At 51.4% G+C, this 22491-nt stretch overlaps 1 protein-coding gene across 1 annotated transcript; it reads right to left on the reverse strand.

Annotated features, from left to right (window-relative positions):
• Nucleotides 1–5547: 5547 nt before the first annotated feature.
• Nucleotides 5548–22063, reverse strand: MYO1G (myosin IG). Its single transcript, XM_037493164.1, has 22 exons — nt 21939–22063; nt 20355–20563; nt 20097–20190; nt 19050–19215; nt 18694–18747; nt 17870–17965; nt 17489–17608; nt 16117–16341; nt 15860–16005; nt 15328–15442; nt 15052–15222; nt 14794–14864; nt 12942–13016; nt 12622–12754; nt 11702–11868; nt 11166–11373; nt 9269–9492; nt 8613–8757; nt 7211–7315; nt 6898–7011; nt 5845–5999; nt 5548–5761 (listed from the first exon to the last, which is right to left on the reverse strand). The coding sequence occupies exons 1-22, from the start codon at nt 22031–22033 to the stop codon at nt 5605–5607; spliced, it is 3045 nt and encodes a 1014-aa protein (XP_037349061.1). The 5' UTR covers nt 22034–22063; the 3' UTR covers nt 5548–5604.
• Between the last annotated feature and the right edge of the window lie 428 nt (nt 22064–22491).

The following is a 22491-nucleotide window of genomic DNA, read 5'->3' on the forward strand; positions in this document are numbered from 1 at the left end:
TCCCTTTCACAACCAGTGCTTCTGTCCCTGAATGACTATTGTCATCAGCAAGGGTAGGATTCCCTTCTTGAATTCAGGGCCTTGACACTGCCCAGAGGGTGAACTCAAGTTGGACGTTACTTTTCATCCTGGCCCCATTTAGGTTTTTTTTTGACACCAACTGATTCTTTGACACCAACTGGATGTCAGATGATTATTGACCACACTGATCACTCTGAGTGAGGGAAGACCCCCAGGGGAGGGCTTAATTCCACAAGACACCTCCATTGCAGAATCCAGCTGCAAATGGAGCTGCAGGGTATCCACACTTCTACCTGGTCACTAAAAGTTTAAGGGTTTCAATAATTACCCCTTTCCTGTTTGATAATTTACTAGAGTGACTCACAGAACTAGGAAAATGCTGCGTGTGTTGTAAAGTAAACAAACAGCCAGATGAAGAGGGACTTAAGGCAAGATTTGGAGCCCCTGTCCCTGTGGGATGTGGGTGCTCTACCCTCCTAGCACATCGGCATGTTCACCAACTCAGAAACTTCCAAACCTCATTGTTCAAGAGTGCTTCTGGAAGTTTCATTACGAAGGCATAATTGATAAAATTGTTGGCTGCAGATTGAGCTCCCGTTTCAGTCCCACTTCATTCCCAGAGACCCAGGGGAAGCTGATAGTTCCAGATCATTCTGGTAACCAGACCCCATCCTGAGGCTGGCTAGGTCCCTCTACCAAGAGTTACCATATTAAGATAAACACAGAAAAGATGGAAAAGGGGTTTATCATGAAAAAAAAAAAACTTTGTATTTCTCTGGCTGTCGCCACATGTTCATTTCTTTCAGATGATTTAAAATATATTACAGGGCCTCCCTGGTGGCACAAGGGGTTAAGACACAACCTATGAAGCTATCCACAGCCACTGCAGCACTGGTTCCATCCCTGGCCAGGGAACTACCCACATGGCACAGCAGACCTCTCTGACTCGCCCGCTGCTCCCCTCAGCAGTGTATTTCAGTCAGTCTGCCTGTTCTGTTCCTCACTCTGTCTCTGGTGAATCCTCTCACCCCCTTGCAGCCATGGTTTATACCTCAGTTCTTATATGTATAAATAAATAAATAAATAAATAAATCTTTAAAAAATATAATACAACCAATATAGTTAATATAATTAGTATAATATGTGATAAGCATCTCTATAGCTATTGGAAAAAGAGTCCATCAAGTTCAACTGCATTTGCAATTTAGAATGATTCAGTCAGGGCCTCCCTGGTGTTTCAGGGGTTAAAGTCTCAGGGCTTTGAACCTACCAATCCCCTGCCAGCCAGGGAGCTAACCCACATGGCACAGCAGACCTCTCCTGTCTCTCCCACTGCTCCCCTCAGCAGTGTATTTCAGTCGATCTGCCTGTTCTGTTCCCCACTCTGTCTCTGGTGAATCCTCTTATTCCCCATACCTCTGGCCTGTACCCCAGTTCTTGCATGTATAAATAAATAAATCTTTAAAAAAAAATAAAAGCAGTCCCAGGGCCAGCCCTCATTCAGGCAAAATCTACATAGGGCATGACCATTCCCCAGAGGCTGGTAGGGAAATGTGAATGGGGCAGGGACAAGTGGCTAAGAAGTGGACTCTGATAGAGGCATTCCTCTTGAGAGCCTTCAACCAAACACAAAGGCTAAGGATGTTAGTCCCTGTCTGTAAAGTGAGTGCTCTATTTGGCTGAGTGCTAGTGTGACATCGGGCATGTTTGCCTGGACCTGAGGTAACTGCAAGGCCCAGCATCCCCCTCAACATCCAAGTGGCTTCTGGAACCTCAGTTTTCTCATCTATAAAGGTGGGAAGATAAAGGAAACACCTACTCTGTAGGTATGGATGAGGTGAAATTTGCAAAGTGTTTGGAATGGTGGCATATAGTAACACAGGCGAATATAAGGGCTTGTAAAATGATCTGTAATATTTTTTAATTGAGTTTGAGGTTTTATGTGAGGTTCAAGTTCATGACCAGGTCCTAGTGCTTTCCTCTTCCTAGCTTGTCATTCACCCCTTGGCCTGGATCTTAGGACCTGGAGGTCCAAGGAACTACCTGACCTTTTTCCCTTGAGGCTGGAGAAATCATTTTTGGCTCTAGACCCTGGGTAAAGAGTGGCCTCCAGGGTGTCACACTTCTAGACTTCAAACTATACTACAAAGCCATGATAATAAAAACTGCATGGTATTAGAACAAGAACAGACACACAGACCAATGGAACCAAATAGAAAACCCAGAAATAAACCCACAAATTTAAGGTCAACTAATCTTTGACAAAGGAGCAAAGAATATGCAATGGAGTAAAGACAGTTTGTTCAATAAATGGTGCTGGGAAAACTGGGGTTCTACATGCAGAAGAATGAAACTTGACTACTACCTCACACCATGCACAAAAACAAATTTAAAATGCATTGAAGAACTAGACATAAGAACTGAAACCATAAAATATATAGAAGAAAATATAGGCGAAACGCTACATGACATAGACCTCAGTAACATCTTTAAAGACACATCACTCAAAGCAAAAATAGTGAAGGAAAGGATAAACAGCTGGGACTGCATCAAATTAAAGAGCGTCTGTACAGCAAATGAGACATGAACCAAAACAAAGAGACACCCCACTCATTGGGAGAAAATTTTTTCACACAAAGCTAATGATAAGGGACTGATCACAAAAATCTACAAAGAGCTGAGGAGACTCACCAAAAACAAAGTAAATAACCCAGTCAAAAAATGGGCAGAGGAGCTAAAAAGAAGCTTCTCCAAAGAGGAAATGCAAATGGTTAACAAACATATGAAAAATGTTCAACATCACTTGTAGTCAGGGAAATGCAAATCAAAACTACCATGAGATACCATCTTACACCAGTGAGAATGGCACATATTAAAAAAACTAGCAACAACAAATGTTGGCGAGGATGTGGAGAAAAAGGAACTCTCCTGCAATGCTGGTGGGAGTGCAAACTGGTGCAACCACTGTGGAAAGCTGTGTGGAGGTTCCTCAGTCTGCTAAACATGGAGCTTCCACATGATCCAGCAATTTCACTCGTAGGTATCTACCCAAAGGACACAAAAACATTAATCCAACAGGACACCTATACTCCTATGTTTGTTGCAGCACTATTTACTATAGATCAGCTATGGAAACAACCCAAATGCCCCAAAATACATGACTGGATCAAGAAGATGTGGTATATATTCACCATGGAATATTACTCAGGATTCAGAAAGATAAATTCATGCCATTTGCAGCAACATGGATGGAGCTGGAAGGGATCATGCTCAGTGAAATAAGTCAAAAAGAAAAAGAAAAATATCGATGGTCTCACTTATAGGAGGAATGTAGAAGATCAAAATAAGGGATCAGGAAAAAAAAGTAATTATAATAAAGTAAAAATCAAAACCAACAGGCAACTATAAACCAGAGGCATTCTGCAGGGGGGGAGAAGGGTGTAGGAGCAAAACAAGGGTGGGAAGAGCCCAAGGGACTATGGTGATGGTACATGGGTGAATGGGTGGTGGGAATTTCATGTGGACTATAATTGAGATGAAAATGCATACACTGTAAAAAAATGAAAAATTATGTAAAAAATATATCAAATAAAATAATATTTTAAAAAATAAAGAGTGAGGGCCTCCCCGGTGGCACAGCGGTTGAGCGCTGGGTTGCGAAGCTGCCCGCGGCCTCTGCGGCGCCGGTTCGATCGCCGGCTGCTCCCCGGCCACCGGAGGAGGGTCCCGCATGGTGCGCAGACCTCTCCTGCCGCCCGCTGCTCCCCTCAGCAGCGTACTTCGGTCCTTCTGCCTGCTCTGCTCCCCGCTCTGGCTCTGGTGAATTCTCTCGCCCTCCCGCGCTTCTGACTGTACCCAGTGCATGTATAAACAAAACAAACAAACAAACAAACAAACAAACAAATAAATAAATAAATAAACATGCCTCTATAAAAAAATAGTGGCCTCCAGAAGATCTGGATGCCCAAATGTTGTTGGGTAGTGTAAAGAATCATCTCTTGGGGCTCACTCAATTTTTTACTCCCTCACTAAGCTCTCCTGTCAGTCAGGCAGCTGAGCTTTCTAAAGAGCTGGGAATTAAAAAAAAAAGGGGGGCCTCCCTGGTGGCGCAAGGGGTTAAGCACAGCACTGTGAGGCTGTCCGCAGCCTCTGCAGCATGAGTTCGATCCCCGGCTGGCCAGGGAGCCACCCACATGGCACAGCAGACCTCTCCTGTCTCGCCCACTGCTCCCCTCCGCAGTATATTTCAGTCAGTCTGCCTGTTCTGCTCCCCACTCTGTCTCTGGTGAATCCTCTCATCCCCCGCACCTCTGCCCTGTACCCCAGTTCTTGTATGCATAAATAAATAAATCTTAAAAAAAAGAGAGAGAAAGAGAGACCTGGGAGTAACTGGAAAGGAATCAGGTAATGCTGAGAGGCTCTCTACTAGCTTTGCTCATAGCCACCTGCCTAAAATCCACCAAGGACTGGGACCACCTGATACCCAAGGCAGTATAGGATTGTGGGATTCAAGAGGCCCTGAACACTTCATATCTGATTGTTCTGTAAGGGAAGCCAGCCCATCCCAAAGCCACCGTAGCTGGGATAGACACTGGGGTCTGCTGTGGGGGCTTCCAGAGACCCACAGATTGGGCTTGGAGTACTCTGCATTCCAGGGCTGGAAAAACCTGATAGTGAGGTGTTTTGTGTGTGTGTGTGGTGGAGTGACCCTGCTCACTGCCACCTGGAGAGAAGATGCTAGCAACAAGGGCAGCCCCTTGATGACACATCCGCCACCGCAGACAGATGCCAACCTCCCTCCACACCAACAGGACACAACTAAGCACGGTATCCTCCTGAATTTAGAGTGCCCCAAGAAGAGGAAGAGAATAGCTTCTATTCCCTAATAGCTGAAGAGGGCCAGGGGCTGAGTGAGGCGGAGTCTGGGAGGGGGTCTGCTGCACAGCAGGGTCCCGTCTGGCCTCCTTTGTTAGCATACAGAGAGACCCAGACATAAGATCCTGTTGCTGGTTTCTGGGAGGTTTGGGCTGCTCATGTTCCATAGGTTGAATTCCCAGGGAAGGCTCCTTGCCCATCCCCAGCACCACAGACAGCAGCTGGGGATGATGTATGATGGAGGCTTCCTAGCAGAGGCAGAAGGGTTGATTGCTCTGTGCCCTTGATGCATGTACTCCTGGAAGCCCCCAAGCTTCCCAGATGACCCAGCAGGAACAAGGCCAGGAGCCCTGTGGGAGGGAGGGAGAGACACCATGGCTGTCAGGAGAGCCTGAAACTTACACTGGTGGCCTGGAGCATAAAGGGCATCATTTCCCAGAAAGAACCCTTATTCTCAGACCAGTGACTCCATGTCCAGGGGTGCATAAGCTGAGGCCTGGGAATGGGGTCTTTTGCCACCCCCCAGACTGGGCCCTCAGCCCCCAGTTCTCCTCCTCTAGTTCCACTGACCCAGAAGGGTTAAGCAGAGGATGCTGAATTGGCATGGGTTGCTTGGATGCCCACCCACAGACACAAGCCCAAGCAGACAGGAGACACCACTTTATTAGGCAGCAAGATGGTGCTCTGGTGCAGCCAAGACAGTCAGGCTCAAGGGTTTGGCCAGAGGAGGGTGAAGGTGCCACGGCTGCAGCAGAAATCTGGCTCTGGCTGTTCTGGCCTGGGCTCCACGGAGACCAAGCGCCGGGTCCCTCGCTGACTCAGTGGGATGCAATCGGAGACACGGACCTCCAGCTTCCGGCCCTCCCTGAAACAAAGAGGGTAGGATCGAGGCGGGCAAGTTCTGAGACCTGCAGCCACCCACACCTGGGACTCACCGGTGGAACTCACCCCTGGCAATGTGCCGCCAGTACGCCCACCAGCTCCCCAACGCGGTTGTCCAGTGGCGGCTGGGAGCGGTGCAGACACACCACGAGGTCATCCTGTCCCTGGGCGTGCAGCACTACCAGCTGGTCCCGCCCGCTGGTCACACTCAGTCCAGTTACCTGAGGGGGCAGCGCTCAGGGTCAGAGGTGGCTGGCCTTCTTTCCCGACCCTGCACCCTGCTAACAGTTGGCCCCAGGCCATCCCCCCAGGGCATCAACTCTGGCCAGCACCCAGCCCTCTCCAGGAAGCTTCAGAGTTAGAGTTCTTCAAGGGAGCCCACCCTCACCAGCTTTCCACTGTCCAGTTTTTCTTCCTCTTTGGCCCTGCCCACAAAAGGGAAGTTTGCACGAGGTTGGTCATAATGGATTTTTCTGCCTTGGTGGGATGTTCTAGATCTGTATTAATAGGGCAGCCACTACTCAGCTGTGTTTCTGGAGAATTTGAATGTGCTGTTGCTATTGAGGAGCTGAACTTTTAGTTTTCTTTTCATTACCTTTAAATAGTCACATTGGTCATGTGGTACCAAATGGAGCCACACACAGTTATGGGGACCCTAACCTCTATGCCTACCCCAAGATGCTCCTGGCCCTGTGGGAACAGGACCTGTTCCCAGGGAGATAGTGGCTCACAGAGCTAGCCAGAGGGGTGAGTGCAATGGGGACTGGATCTCATTGGTGGCAACTGCATGCTGCAGGAGGTCCATGGCACATCTCAGTGGGGAGGCCCCAAGTGGGCACAGATGTAGGGAAGAGTGGCCATTGGGTAGACCAGAAAGTAGAAGTGAAGAAGATGAGGGAACTGTGCTGGGCAGGGATCAGAACCACACCATGGACAACAGGTCTCTGCCATCCTGAACTGCTGCAGAGTTCTAGAAAGCTCTTCATTACCCTAAGCAGGTAGGAGGGAGGGGTGTTAGGCTGGGCTTTCATCCCAAGGGCCAGCCAGTGCCCAGTGGGTCCAGCGGGCCAGCTGGAGCCCTACAGATGCCAGCATGCTTCCAACACCCACAGGACTCACCGCTTCAAGGGGCACTGCCCGCATCACCCGGTACTGACGGCCTGGCTCCAGCTTATAGAGGTGCCGGTCTGTGAGCAGGAGTGCCCGGTCTCGTCTCTTGTTGAAGCGATTCACCTGCAGGACAGGTGTTTTGGGAGTCAACTTCCCAAGCTCAGTGGGTCCCAGACAGTTATGACCCCCGGTCTCTTCTCCCTGGGCCTGTTTTCTCGTTGGCTGGGTTTCTCACTGACCATTTCTGAATTTCAGGAGCAGCCATGAAATCTCTGGCTGGGTCTGGGCTGAAAGACCCTGTGACCTCCATGCCCTTTCTCACCTTCCGGACATGGCTGGAAAAGAGCACGGCCCTGAAGCCATCCTTGTCCTTGAGAGTCTTCAGTCGCTGAGCAAACAGAGCTGAGGCTGTGGGGTTGTCAGTGGCCTGAGGACAGATGGGGGGTTTCATGGGATGATAACCTAGGGCCAAGCTCAATTTATGGCAACTCTTGTTGAATAGGCATAGCTGTCCATGGAAAACCAAGTCAGATCATGAGTATGATTCCGAAGAATCCACCTACCACAGTGGATTCCCTGAGGGGTCAAGTTCAGATCCTTGCAGCCTACAAAGTTCTAGGCATGTATGTCTCTGCTCCCCATATTCACCCCATGGCTAACAGCAAGTGGTGCTGTTGAGGGTCTGAACAGACTTGGAGAAGGCACGGCCTGAGCAAGACATGGCTCTCCACAAAAGCCTACCACCTGGGCAAAGCCTGCAGCTCCTCCTGAGTCTTCATCCTTTGGAATTGGGCTGGGTACCACTCATAGTACCCTTGTGAGGGTCAAAGAGAGTGATGGTGTGGGGTGCTGACTGGGGGGTCTGTTTCAGAGAATATGGAGGCTATGCCTGAGAACACAGGGCCTATACCTAGGAACCTTCCAAACCTCCTTGTTCAAGAGTGCTTCTGGAAGTTTCATTACATAGGCATAATTAATAAAATTGTTGGCCAAAGATTGAACTCCCACTCCAGCCCCTCTTCATTCCTGGAGGCCAAGGTGGGGAACTGATAGTTCCAGATCTTTCTGGTCACCAGACCCCATCCTGAAGCTGGCTAGGTCCCTCTTTCCAGATTTACCACATTAATGTAAACACAAGGAAGATATGCCTGAAAACAGTGACACTTATCTGAGAATATGGCTCTGTGTCTGAGAAAGATTAGGGTTCTTGGGCCTCCCTGGTGGCTCAAGAGGTTAAGCCTTAGCACTATGAGGCTATCCGTAGCCATTGCAGCATGAGTTCAATCTCCGGCCAGAGAAGTGACCTACATGGCGCGGCAGACCTCTCCTGACTCGCCCACTGCTCCCCTCAGCAGTATATTTCAGTCAATCTGCCTGTTCTGTTCCCCACTCTGTCTCTGGTGAATCCTCTCAACCCCTGCACCTCTGGCCTGCACCCAGCTCTGGTATGCGTAAATAAATAAATAATTCTTTAAAAAATATTAGGGGACTTGTGCCTGAGAAGATGGAAAGGGGATGGAAGTAAGAGGTGTTCGGCAAAGCCCAGGTGAGAAGGGTCAGGATAGAAAGTCTTAAACTTCAGAGGAAAAGGGCGGAGACGGAGGGGCACAGTGCGCTGGACAGACAACCAGGCCCAGGGAGAGGATAGCTGAGGTGGGCACAGAGGAAGTGACAGTCTTGGGCCCCGCCACGGAGTCCAGATCCAGCAGCCCAACAGCACTCACGGAAGACAAGTAGTCTCGTGTCCAGGCCCGCCGGCACCCCCATTCCTGCCGTAGCTCCTGCAGGGCCCCCATTGCAGCCACCTTGGCCTTGATCTGGGCCATGTCTGAAGGGGGGATGTTCTTCACCAGCTGCCGGGCCCGCCACCTGGAGAGGGAGGGGCAGTCAGATGGACCCCTGTGCACACTCCCCTGGTCTGTCTCACACCCTACTTCTGTCCTCCCAAAACTTTAATGTCCTCTCACAGTCCTTATTCCCAGCTGCCAAGAAAAGGCCAACCTTCTTAGTTGGGCCTGGCCACACTCCATGTTCCAAATTCCCTGGTCTCTATGAAAGATGCCCTCTGACTCTGAGCACACTCGCAGTTCAGCGCTCCTCCTCTTTGAGAACTCCTACTCAGCCTTCAAGACCCTTCTCAGATGCAGTCTTCCTCATTCCCAGTCCAGCCTGCCATTTTCCCCTGTGACTGCTAATGAGGAGAGCCAGGCTTGTGACCCCGCCCCCACGCCCCAGTACAGCACTTTGCTGCTAATGTTTCCCTACTTATCAAATGGGGTTTGTGTATCTCCTAGCTGGTGCCTGGGGTTTTAGATCCAAGCATTCAGTCAGCACTAGCTGAATGGGAAAGAGCAAGGTGTGGGGTGTCCAAGGGTAGTACCTGGAGAAGAGTGTGTGGCAGGTGTCCTGGAAAGGCTGCAGCACAGGGGGGGCTGGTGGCCAGACCAGGTCACGGCCATAAAGTGGGGGCTGCCGTGCCGCCTGGAATCGCCGTTGCAGCTCAGCTAGGTGAGCGCGCACCTTGTGCCTCCGGAACCAGCGCATGATAGTGTAGATGGCCCGCAGCTTCCGGCAGCGCCACCTTGCAAGTGTGCCCCGCCATGCCTAGGGGTTCAACCAGAGGTGGACTCTCTGTCAGGCTCAGCCAGACATGACCTCTTGCCCAACCCTGTGGTACCTACTCTCCCATCTTTCCTGAAAATGCCCTGCTTCTCTCCAAAAAAGCCTACCTCCTCCATCTACAGCCTCCATCTGCTAGGCACAGCTAACCTGCCCTCTGGCTCCAAAAGCCACTTCCACCTGGCTGGAACTTGGTTCCCTGGTCAGCATGTGGCTATGCCTGTGTCTCTGCCTGACTATTGGGAAAGTATGAGACCCATATTGCTGTATGAGACCCATATTGCTAGGGACACCGGCTGTTCCCAGGGAGAAAGCATGTGAAAAGAGAGCTAGGGAGCAGATGGAGGTATTTTCCCACCTCAAGGGGCACCTGCCAAATGTCCACATGGAAACTGACCTGGTCTTGTCTCATCTCCAAATACTAGAAGACCCGAGGAGGGAGGTACCCCCCCCCCCCGCAGTGCAACTATCAAAATCCAGATGATAACCTCACAAGGCAGGCCAGCCCAGCACACCCACAAGCTAAAACAGACTGAAATCACACAGCACTGACTGAAGTGCATGGTCTGATGTGAAGACACCTGGGGATATGTGGGCACTGGCTGGACATGGCTCAGCAGAAACAAATCAGTGTGAACTTTCTAAATTCCATTTCTGTGATAATATCATTGTGTCCTATTCTTATAAATGAGAAAATATAAGTAATCACTAAGTGCAGTATATCATTACTGATTGAGTCTGGGATTGCAAAAGATGTCACAGTAATAGTAGGACGCTTGTGGAAATCTAACTATGCCCCACATATTAGATATTCAGATGTTAATATATACAATAAAATATGCATCAGATATATTTTATTCAGTATTAGATTTCTTGAATGTACTGATGTGAATCTGGTTATATAAGAGAATGTATTTGTTCTTAGGCTATGCCTATTGAAATATTTAGGGGTGCCATTACTTTATATTGTCCAGAAAAAAATCAATACTCACATTTAGTGTATCTGAATAGAGTGAATTCAAGAGAGATAAAGACAGAGGCAGGGTGAAGGGAGGACACATTTGCAACCATGCAGGTGGGTCATCGTTGTAGGATCTTTCAAACGTTAGGTTTGAAATGTTAAAAGTAAAGTTATGGGGAAGAAAGAAGACTTATTGTTAGGAAATATATACTGAAATGATTATATGTGATGATTTGCTCCAAAATAATTGGGGTAGAGGTGCAAGCATCTATATAGAACCATACTAGCCGTGAGGTGACACAGTTTGTGATGGGCAGTGTGGGTTTTAGTATACCTTTCCATTTAATTTGCTCGAGAGCTGAAATCTTTCAGAATATATAAAGGGGGGGGGGAAGGAATGATGTTAGAGTCCTGTAAATCTTGTTTTGAGCACTGGATGTACCTGAGCTTGAAGCTGACAGCCATTGGACTGAGGTGACTCTAAACAGCGTCCATACTATTTGCTTAAGTTTCATTCATGTCTCTCCTACCCCTGCCCTCCACCCATACACACTTGGAAGTGCCTTGTAAGCTCCAGGCATACACATCCCACCCCACTCTGTTGCACGCACATCTCCCCTGTATTCCTAAGCCCCCTCTGGTTGGCACACACACATTCCCTCACACCCTTCCTGGTGGATGTCCTGCCTGGCAGTACCTTCTGCAGCAGCAGCACGATGATGGGGATGAGGCAGGCACGACTCTGTTCCAGTGTGACCAGTGTCCGGGGAGAGCGGATAAAGAGCTTGGTGTGGCCAAAGGCCACGTCCCCCTGCAGCCCGTGCTGCTCCAGGAGGGCACTCACGGCTGCCCGGTCAGAGCCCAGCAGGTGGTTGGGCCACGTGTATTCACAAGTCATCTTGTACCTGTCACCACAGGACAAGGGCGGTGGGCACCACCCTTCCCAACCCCACCAGGCCTTGACATACCACATCCAGCCCTCCACTACTCCCACGCCCCTGCCTCCAGGGCCTACTCAGCCCTACTCCTAAGTCTGGCCTACCCGCCCACACTAAACCCTGCCCCCACCCAGCCCAGCTGACTCTCAGTGTTCCAAGGTCACAGCATGCTGGCTCCCACATGCCTCCATGTCTGAGAAGCTCTGGTTGCTTTCAGGACCCTCTTGGCTTCCATACTGGTACAGGGCCTACAGGTGACAGGGTGATGGGGCTCCCAAATGGTGGGGCATCTTACCTGAGCAGGAATCGAGGGTAGGGCTGGCGGGAAGCAAAGCCAGCTCTGCGGACCCTCACGTTCTCCAGCAGCCCCAGGTAAGCAACCTGGTGGCGACAGTGGCCCTCATCCAGCCTTGCAGCCACTTTGTCCTCATTTGGCTTGATGCAGCGAACATAAAAGGGTTCCTGTGGGGACAGAGGACATTTGGTCAGGAAGGCCAGTGTCACACAGCCCTGTAGCCACTGGGAAGGGTGTGTGTGCTTTGAGTCTCTCCCTGGCTACAGTTTGTGTGGGAATGAGGCTCCGGTGGAGAGAGAGGTTGGCAGAGGGGCCCAGGGCAGGCAGAAGTGCTGGCCAGAGAGAAATTGGGGAAGGAGTTTGTGGGAGAGCCTGAAAAAAACCCCCACTGCATGGAATAGGAGAATAGGAGAAGGTGGAATAGGAGAAGGTGGGGCCAAGTTTTGGATTGCAGCAGTGAGCCCCACCCACCTTTTCTCTCATCTTCCAGAGTTTGACTCCCTGGGAAGTTGTTAGCCTATCCTAACTCCCTCCTGCTGCCTACCTCTGACTTTGGGCTCTAAGCTCCCCCCAAAAGCTAGTGCTTGTTTTTTGTCCCTGTGGTCCCAGTGTCCAGGGGCACACCACAACTCCTGGCAGGGCCTGGGCCAAGCCAATCCAAACACTGAGCAGGGTATCCTTGCATACCTCCTTACCTAAGAGGCATCAGGATAGGGAAAGCCCAGTTCAAACCTCATGTTTACTCAAGACTTGGGATAACTTAACCTGTATAGGGGGTAAGGCCCTGTTACCTGGAAGGGGTGTTATCTGGAAAGGAACATGCCCTCCCCAAGAAGAGCAGTGGTGGTGGGGGCCTACTCAACACCCAGGGTACAGACAGAAGGATCTGGAAGGATTCAGGACAGAAGTAGGGTGGTTACCTTAACAGCCAGGTTTTCCACCAGCGCCACCATGGAGTTCTTGAAGAGCGTGCCCGCTGTCAGAGGGCGCTTGGTCACCTCAGTGATGTCCTGCTGCCCATCCGGCCACATGGCCCGCAGGGTGGGGTCCATGCTGTGCACATAGGTCACATGCTCAGCTGCCCCAGCTTGGCCATTCTCAAGCCTTGAACCTTAGGTTATCCACCCATCAGCACAAGTCAGACAGGAATGTCTGAAGGTCCCTCCAACCTGAGCCACTGTGGGCTCCTTAGCCTTCTGCCCTCTGGCACCCACACACATGCCCAGCAAACCCTATTTACCTGTTGTACAGCAGCCGCTTGAAGTCCTGGAAGAGGGAGTCTCTGTTCTTGTCAATGAAGCCCTCCACCGAGTATCTGTGGGGGAGCCAGGGTTATTAAGGGCAAGGGACCTTTGATGACCCCGGGAAGCCTCTCACCTGGCTCTGTTCTCATAGGTAGGTCTCTCTTTCTTCCCCTCTCATATGCTTTCTCTCTAGTCAAGTCAGATTCCCTCCCTTAAGAGATGTTTCTCTCCTGAATGATATGTGGTTATGCTCTGGAGTCAGATACCATAGCACTAAATCGAGGCTCTAGCACAGCCCTGCTGTGTGACCTGGGGCAAGTTACTCAACCTACTGTGCCTCTATATATGTCACATTCTCAGAACAGAACCTACTGAGTTTCCATAAATACCGGCAATTGCAGTTACAGCCAGGAACTCCTAAGTCATTTGTCCATTTTGAACCTGTGGGCACTTAGAACCTCAGAGTCATTGTCTCAGTCTTTGCTGGAAAGCTTAGTGACAAAATCATGGTACTCTGGCAGCTCCTGCAAAGGCTTAGGGCATGGATTTTGTGAACAGATCTGACATCTGGCTGCTTCATTTTCTCTATTCTATTTCTTCTCCTTGTGAAGTACATATTAGACACTTCTTCCTCCCTTTGTGAGTCACCTCAAATCCACTTCAAGATGAGTTGAGCAACAGGCAAATTAATAACAGTAATCATGGAAATTTCTGAAGGACACCCTGAGCCTGGTACTCAGTGTGTGGCTCGAGAACTGACACTGTCTGCCTGGCCTGGGAGCTTGTTAAACACAGCCTCTCAGTCCTCCGCGCTGACCTGGCCTCTGCAGGTGGACTCCTTGCTTGTAGTGTGACTAAAAAAGCCCCACTTTCGCAGCAGCACGCAGTCCTGTCCTTTCTCCAAATACTGGTGTGGTTTGAGGCCCAGAAGTGGGCATTTTTCAAAGCTCCCAGCAGATTCTATGATGCAGCCAGGGCGCAGAACCACTATCTTAAAAATCTTTTCTGAGCTGTGTGGAGATTTCTGGACCTACTAAACATAGAGCTTCCATATGATCCAGCAATTCCACTCCTAGGTATTTACCCAAAGGACACAGAAACATCAATTCCAAAGAACACCTGCACCCCTATGTTTATAGCAGCACTATTTATAATAGCTAAGCTTTGGAAACAGCCCAAATGCCCAAAAATAGATGACTGGATCAAGAAGATGTGGTACATATATACCATGGAATATTACTCAGCATTCAAAAAAGATAAACACATGCAATTTGCAGCAACATGGATGGCGCTGGAAGAGATCATGCTCAGCGAAATAAGCCAGAAAGAAAAAGAAAAATACCGGATGGTCTCACTCATAGCAGGAATCTAGAAAACTTAAATAAGGGACCAGGAAAATGAATAACTATAAGAAAGTGAAAATCAAAATCAACAAACAACTATGAACCAGAGACACTCTATGGGGGGTGGGGGGCGGGAGGGGAGGGATTGGGGTCAGAATGGGGGGGGATTGCAATTGTATGGGGAATATAAAAATAAAATTTATTATTTAAAAAAAATAAAGGGGCAAATTTTCAAGCATCAAAAATAAATAAATAAATAAAATGATCACTGAACAGTAAGAAATTACAAAGTGCATGTTTCCAAATAAAGGTTAATTTGACTTGCATTTAAAAAAAATCTTTTCTGATTCTCTTCACTTGTGAATCCCATGAAAGGCTTGTTTTCAGTATCTTAAGAAGGGGAATAATGTGTTTCGTAATCATTTCCCTGGAGTACTCTCTGCCCCACCCCCACCTCTTATGCATGTTGTGGAATCCCTAGAGGGTCTGGAGGTGTGGTTCTTACGTGACATCCCCTGCATAGTGTTTGATCCGGAAGTCTCGGCCAAACTCCATGGTCTTGTCTGTGAGGCAGAGCTGTAGAGGGGACAGGCTGGGGTCAAGGCAAAGAAGGTATGTGTATGTGTCGGCGGGGGGCATCTGCAGGGATGGGAGACAGTCAAGATCCCATGGAGACAGGCATCGTAGAGCCTGTGGTGTGTGCCAGCACTGGGACAAGTTGGAGGTGAGTAGGGTAAAAGTGATCAAAGGATGGAGGAGGCACCTGGCGGCTAGTGTAGTGTGCATGGTGGCGGTGATGTGTGTCCAGGGTCTGCAGGAAGATTCGGTCGGTGATGGTGCCTGCAGTACTGCAAGCCTCATCCAGCACAGCCAGAACACCCCGGTGGGGCCGCTCCACCAGTTCCACGATGGAAGCATTGTTGAAGTAATCGACCTGGGACAGAACAAATGGGCTACATTCAGCACCTGCTCCTCCCGACCCTCCTTCAACTCCACTTGCCCACCACTGGCCCAGGACCACACTTCTTTGGGCACTCACGGTCTGCCAGGTGATGCCCTCCTGCTCATACTCCTCCTGCTCCTGCTTCAAGATGAGCTGAATGAAGAGCTGCTGTAGCTTCTCATTGCAGTAGTTGATGCAGAGCTGCTCAAAGCTGTGGTGCAGGACCTGCTCAGTTACAGCTTTCCTGCTCTCCTTGGGGTGGTTACTTTTGTGGTTACTCTCCATTTATAGTGCCCCTGAAGTTTAGCTAAGGGGTCTGGTGCCTCACTGTGGGGAGTATATCTACAGCTCTTGGCTCTTCTTTACCCCACTGCTCCGACCTCCAGCTCCAAAGTTTTAGAGTAGAGATTTGTGATCATAGTGAGGGGAAGTGAGCCTGAGAGTCTGCCTTCCTGGGCTCCACTGTATGGGTACCACAGCTGAGGTGGACTCAGGGCCATGAGTCTGGGTCGAGGTACCAGTTGGGACAGACACCAGATATCTTGCTTCCCATCCCAACCACGTTCTCTAGACTAACATGACCCTAGGGGTTGGAGGGTTGGAGTATGAGATGTGGTTGACCACCCACCTGTTGACAGGGAGCACCTCAAAGCCGTAGATGTCCAGCACACCAATGACTGTGTCCTTGCCATCTCGCCGGGGGTCCCTGCCCCGGGTTTCCATGACACTGTTGATCCTGCTCACCACCCACTCAAAGAGCCGCTGGTACATTGCCTGGGGAGAGACCAGGGTTTGGCTGCTTCTGCCTATCTCTGACCTAGCCTCTTCCAGGAAGGCCTCCTGGGTCCCCCCAAACCCATCCCCCACTGCTGGTCTCCCAAATACCTTGGCACAGGCATCTCGGGCATAGCTGGCCTCAGCTGCGGTGTAGCCCTTTTCAATGAGTTCCCTGCCTCCTGAGGCCACAGTTCGGGCCAGCAGGCAGCGCAACACCAGTTCCCGGGGTGTGGCTGTCAGCTCAGCCACGTAATCCACCAGCTCCTCCTCGGTCACTGCCAGTTTCCCCTGCTCCGGCCCACCCTTCTCCGTCTCCACAAACTCGATGTTTCCCTAGTAACGAGGGAACCATGAAGAGTCCAGGTTCATGGAACCTGGTCTTCTTTGCCTGGTAAAAAAGGAAGGGAAGGCAGGGACGAGAGGGCGGAGGAGCCCATCCTCTACCACAAACATAGCCAGAGATGTAGAATGGCCCCTGGAGCCCACCACAGCCCAAGACTTCCACCCCCAAATGTCACTTGAATTATCCCATTGCATCCTCCTGCAGCTAGACTTAGGCATTGTCTACTCTTTTTTTTTTTTTTGAGATTTATTTATTTATGCATACGAGAGCTGGGGTACCGGCCAGAGATGTGGGGGTGAGAGGATTCACCAGAGACAGAGTGGGGAACAGAACAGACAGACTGAAATACACTGCTGAGGGGAGCAGCAGGCAAGACAGGAGAGGTCTGCTGCGCCATGTGAGTTGCTCCCTGGCCGGCCGGGGATCGAACTTGTGCTGCGGATTGCTTCATAGTGCGGTGCTTAACCCCTTGTGCCACCAGGGAGGCCCTACATTTTTTTTTAAGATTTTATTTCTTTTTTTGTGTAGAAGAAATGGGGTATAGGCTAGAGGTGCAGAGGGTGAGAGGATTCACAAGAGACAGTAGGGAGCAGAGCAGGTGGATTTATTGTACACTGCTAAGCAGCAGGCAAGACAGGAGAGGTCTGCTGTGCCATATGTGGGTTAAGCAACCTGGCCGGGGACTGAACTCAGGCCATAGTGGTGGTAGCTCTGTGACTTAATCCCTTAGGCCACCAGGGAGGCCCACTGTCTACTTTTTATGCTACTTCAGAGCGAAGGGAGGCCCAGAGGCACAGAATAACCCATCCAAAGTCACACAGCAATTAAATGACAGAAGGCAGAGGCAGGGCTACACAATACTGCGCCCAGACTTCTTTGCCCACATAGCACACAAATTCATCTACTAGCCGTGGGTAGGTACATTGCAGGCCTGACCGGCCACATTCTGGGCATGCAGAGGCCATGGCTCAGGGTCAGTCTCAAAGGAAGTCCACAGCCAAAGCAATTTGGCTTCAGCAGAGGGAGGAGTAAGTCATGGTTGGATTATAAGAGGTCAGTTGTTTTCCTGCGACAACTGCCAGCAGGACCCCATGTGGGGATGTGACACCCCCCCCCCCCCCCCCAAGCTGGGCTTACCAGGTGCAGTATGGCAGCCAGGATCCGGCGCACAGAGCCCACCTCCTCAGAACTGAAGCCGATCACTAGCATGGCCTCTGTCACCGCCTGGTGGTGGCTCTTCTCGTCGCTCTCTAAGGTCTGGGGGGAATAGGACTCAGCAACCCAGTGGCGTGCGAAACCCTGATTCCTCTCTCCCAGAGCAAGTGCTCACCCACTGCACCCTATCCCCAAGCTGAGGCCCGATTCCACCAACTGCATGTCTGTAGATCAGTCCTCCAGCGGTCCTGCTGAGTCATTCACACTGTACATGGAAGATTGCTGCTGATGGTCAGCACCAGGGGCCATGTGTGATTAGAGCACCAGGCTCTAGTGCTCATGCGGAGCCCTGCCCCCACTCACATTGAGCCCTGCTCCCTGGCGGGTGAAATTATACAGAGCAGGGTTTCTCTGTAAGTGCAGTTCATGTAGCTCCTCATCCTCACAGCCCCGCAGCACCTAGAGAACAGAGACATCCCTCAGTTAGGAGCACTGAGCTCAGGGGGCCTCACCTACACAAGCAGGAGGAAATAGGGGTGTCTTTCCACCATGACTGACCCAACAAATGCCCAGGATTTGGAGATGGTATGGACACTGCTGGTATGTAAGAAAAACATACTTCAGTGGTGAGATGTGGTGCAAACACCAAAGGACTCCATTAAGAACCCACGTCAGAGGTCATATTTAATGTAGATACCACACAAGTTCAGAGAAAAACCATCTCTGTGGTCTGATGTGGTACAGACACTGAACCAACCCAAGGAGAGCCCACTTCAGTGGTCACACAGTGTAGACACTGCCCACATTCAGGCAGAACCCACCTCAGTGGTTCAGAAAAAAATGTGGACACCGCCAGAAGCAGGGTGACCTAGCCTCAATGGGTCAGACACCAACAGTGTCCAAGGAGATGTCCCCTGACCAAGTCAGACATGGTATAGAAACACCAGAATCAGGGACTCCAACATTAGTGGGTGAGACACTGAGCAAACCACCAGTGCCCAGGGAGTTCCCACCTCAGGGTGTCAGTCACAGCGCACACTTAGCTTGAGACCAAAGAGGGTCCACCTCAGTGAAGGGGGTCAGGGCATTGGAGACACAAGGCACAGAGGAGGTGGTTGGGGGAGATGACCTGAGCATGGCAGTCAAAAGGACTTCCTGCTGCCATCCCTATCGCTTGCATGGCCTACCTGGTAGAAGGCGTGGAAATTCCTTTCACCCACGTGTTGCTTGAGGACTCGAGACTAAAAAGAGAGACAGAGCTGGACTGGTATCTGCATGGTGGTCCTAGCCCAGGGGGCTTGCCCCTTAGCTCAGGGTAGTGCAGACAGTGGGATGGCAGACCTCGGTGGAGGAAACCTTGAGGTCCAGAGAAGGGTACAGAGGGAACACTGCCGTGCTGACTTGGGACATCAGAGAAGGTATGTTCCGGCCCCGAGGGCCCCTGACTTGGGATGAGGCAATGTAGTTGGGAAGATCTGCCAGGATCCCCTGGGGAGAGGCCTGCACACCGCACCTGCTCAGGGCCTGCAGCAGCAAGACCCACCTTTTCCAGCAGGTAGCTGTGGATGTGTCCCCCTACAGGATCTCCTTTAAAGTCGAAGTTGATGTCCATGTACTTGCCGAAGCGGCTGGAGTTGTGGTTGCGGTTGGTGCGTGCGTTGCCGAAGGACTCTAGCACACAGGTGGACTTGAGTAGCACATCCTTGACCCTGGTTAGGAGGGTGGGGAGCTATAGGGCAAGTACTTTATACTAAGAACTAAGTACTTTATAGTAAGAACTGTACCTCAGTCAGGGTCCCTTCTTTCACTCCCATGGCAGGATGAAAGGGAATTTCAGAGCCTGACCTCACCCTTGAGCTGACTCTGACAGGCTGTGGGGAGGGCCCTGAATGCTAATATGACTGGCAGGTGGCGTGTGTTGTGTATGATGTGAAATGCAGAGTCCCTGAAGGCCTCAGTGTATGTGCATGGTCCCTCCCACCTTCTAAGACTGCAGCTGCAGCCTGCAGTGAGGAGCTGGGTCTGCATAATCTGCCAGCCTCCTCCACTTGCAGACGTGGGCAGCTGCCAGTCACATGGGCTCAGGAACTTCCATTGCTTGCCCCCATGACCCTAACTCACCTCATCTTGACAGGAGGAGGCAGGACTCCCACACAGAAAGCTGCTCCCACAAGTCCCCACTGATGAGTAGCAGATGTGTAGGCAGGTTGATGGGCCCTGATTTCCAGATTCCTGGCCCAAATCCCGACATTCGACCTGACATTCCTGACCTTCCTGATCAGCTGGCTAAGTTCTCTATTTCTATTGTGTTTCTATGAGGGGTCCAGTGCAAAAGTTGGCCCTCTGTGTTTTACCTCCTTCTCTGTCCCTAATAGCAGGGCGCTCCTCTCCCTGGTTAAGAGGACCAGTGTGAGGGCCAGCCACCTCTTATCTCTGCCAGTGTGGGGAGTCACCTGGAACCTTCCTGACAGAAAAGCCTCCTGAACATGGCCCGAGCTGGCCTCAGTTGCATCCCTTGCTTCCCTGTTGGTTCCTGGGCCCAAGGCACGAGGCCCAGGACACCCCTTTCCCCAGCCCTCCCTGCCCTCACCTCTCCACCTCAGCCCTCTGGCTAGAGTTGGTGACAGCAGAAATGTACTGCATGATGTGCTTGCTGGCTTCGGTCTTCCCTGCCCCACTCTCCCCTGCAGATAGAAAAACAGAATAGTGACTTCTTGCCCTTGATGGTTCCCTGTGTCTAACCCCCACCACAGGTGTTTCAGTCACTTCCCCAGCATTTACAAATGAAGACACTTGAGGCCCAGGGAGGCTGCAGCCAGCACCTTGGCCCTGGCAGCAGGGTAGATACCTGAGATAACAATGCAGGTGTCCCTGGACCGGAGCTTCATCATCTTGTAGGCTGCATTGGCCACGGCGTAGAGGTGGGGTGGCCGCTCATAGAGCTCTCGGCCCTGGTACCTGGCAATGGCCTCGGGCCCATACAGGGGTAGCTCCTGGTAGGGGTTCACGGACACCAGCACCTCCCCGATGTAGGTGTAGATGCGGCCCTTCTCAAACCTGGTATGGGCAGGGCCAGTCCTCAGCCCTCACAAGCCATGGGGACACACCCAGGTCCTGGGGCATTGGGCCTGTGTGGGTAGCCTCGGGATCCCTGGCCCACTCCCAGAGCTGAAAGCGGAGAAGGGGTAGGGGTTGACCTAAGATTCCTGGTGTCACCTGGAGGCACTGGGCCACTGGGAGCCCAACCCCACTGTAGTAGTATTGGCTTCCAATCTGCTTTCCAAGGGGGACATCCCTGTGATGTCACAGCAATCACACCATTTTATGAAGGGGATTGACTTGCTGGAGTCCCAGGCAGAGCCCGGAGTTAAGGAGCCAGAGTTGAAAATGGAAGGAAAAAGAAGCTGGCAGGTAGAGGGAGCGCCGCAGGCGGTTTCAGATCTCCAGGCCTGGGCAGGAACCCACAGGAAGAAAGGTAGCCTGTCCAGCCACACCCAGAGGGGGCCTGAGGCAGCGGCAGCTGCTGCCCCTCCCCTGGCATAAACCTGGTTTAGAGAGGTTATACCTGGGTATGTCATTGTCTTCATTGCTGTGCCTTGGAAGCTCTGCCTCTCTGTCCTGTTCTTGAGCCTGGAACCGCCCTTCCTCTGATGGCCCATCCTGGGTTCCTCTTCCTGTTCCCACCCCCAGTGACGGCTCCTTCCACACCCTCAACTGCTGCCCTCCCCCGACATGCTTTCCTCTCTGCAAGCTGGTCTAAGATGGTAATACTCGCCCATAGCTAGTTCTTCAAGAACGAAGTGAAACCATACTTCGCTTTGTGTCCTAGAATTGAACTTCATTTCCTGCATGACCCTCCCCTCTACCTACAGCTTTGGCCTTAGCTCAGGTCTATGGTCTCCTACAATTTGGGCTTAGTGGGCCCTGTCCCCAAATTCTACATAGCAGGCAGCCTTCTGTTCCCCCTAGCTGGCCAGGAAACAAGCCGGCTCCTGCTGCCCACCCCATCTCACCACCCGTCTCCTCCGGGTCAGCTGTCCTCCAAGGCAAACTGAGCCCCATGTCACTTTTACCAGTTGGACCCCTGAGAGCATCATCTCAGCTTATCCACTTTTACCCCAGGGCCTGCTTGCTTCCCTTTGAGGCCCCAGGGCTCAGCACAGACCCACATTGGAGAGTAGTGTCCCCCCAGTCCCAGTACCTGACACCACCCTGTCCTTGCCAGGTGGGGGGAGGCACAAGACACCTGGGCTGTGTGGGAAGCGGGCCCGGGGACCTGTCCGGCACAGGCGGCTGCTGGGCAGTCCCTCCTGGTGTATGCCACGTGGGCATCCAGACAGTAGTGTCCGTGGATGTTCTTGCCTCACCCCTGGTGATGGGGACCAGTGGTGGTGGGGACCAGGGGAAGGATGGACCTGAGTCCTGAGTCTACCTGAGTTTCAGGTTCTTCATGAAGTCTTCCATGGTCACTTGATCCAAAAGCACAAAGTCGGGTTTGCCATACTCAGGTCCTTCCTCGTCCTCCATCGCGCCGGCAGGAAGCACCCTGACCAGGTTTGCCTCAACCTAGCTGTGCAATCGGGTGCTCTTGTGCAGGCCCAGCCCTCTCTGCACCTCCCCAGTGCTGCGGTGAAGTAGGAAGTGGGTTATGACTGGGGAGGTGCTGTCCTCTCTACTTACCACTCCCGCCCAAAGGGGCTCTAACCTCGGCTTCCTAGTTCCTGTACTCAGAGGGTGGGCGTGCCTAACGGTTGAGATTGAGGCACAAGGGGCTCCCTGCTGGCCTCCTTAGTAAGCACTCTCCAGTATCTCTAAGGCCACCCCTCATCCTGAGCAGCAGAGGCTCAGGTTTCCCAGCCCCTCCCTGAGTTGTGTCACCTGTGGAACTGAAGGAAAAATTTCTTCACATGGTTGTGGTTATTCAATCTTTTGTGTCTGTCAGTTCTCAGACCTCCACACTGAGTGGATTTTAGAGCAGTTGTATT

Source organism: Talpa occidentalis, unplaced genomic scaffold, assembly GCF_014898055.3.
Source record: "Talpa occidentalis isolate TD23 unplaced genomic scaffold, MPIMG_talOcc4v2.1 talOcc4.10, whole genome shotgun sequence".
In the NCBI taxonomy this organism is placed as follows: domain Eukaryota; kingdom Metazoa; phylum Chordata; class Mammalia; order Eulipotyphla; family Talpidae; genus Talpa; species Talpa occidentalis.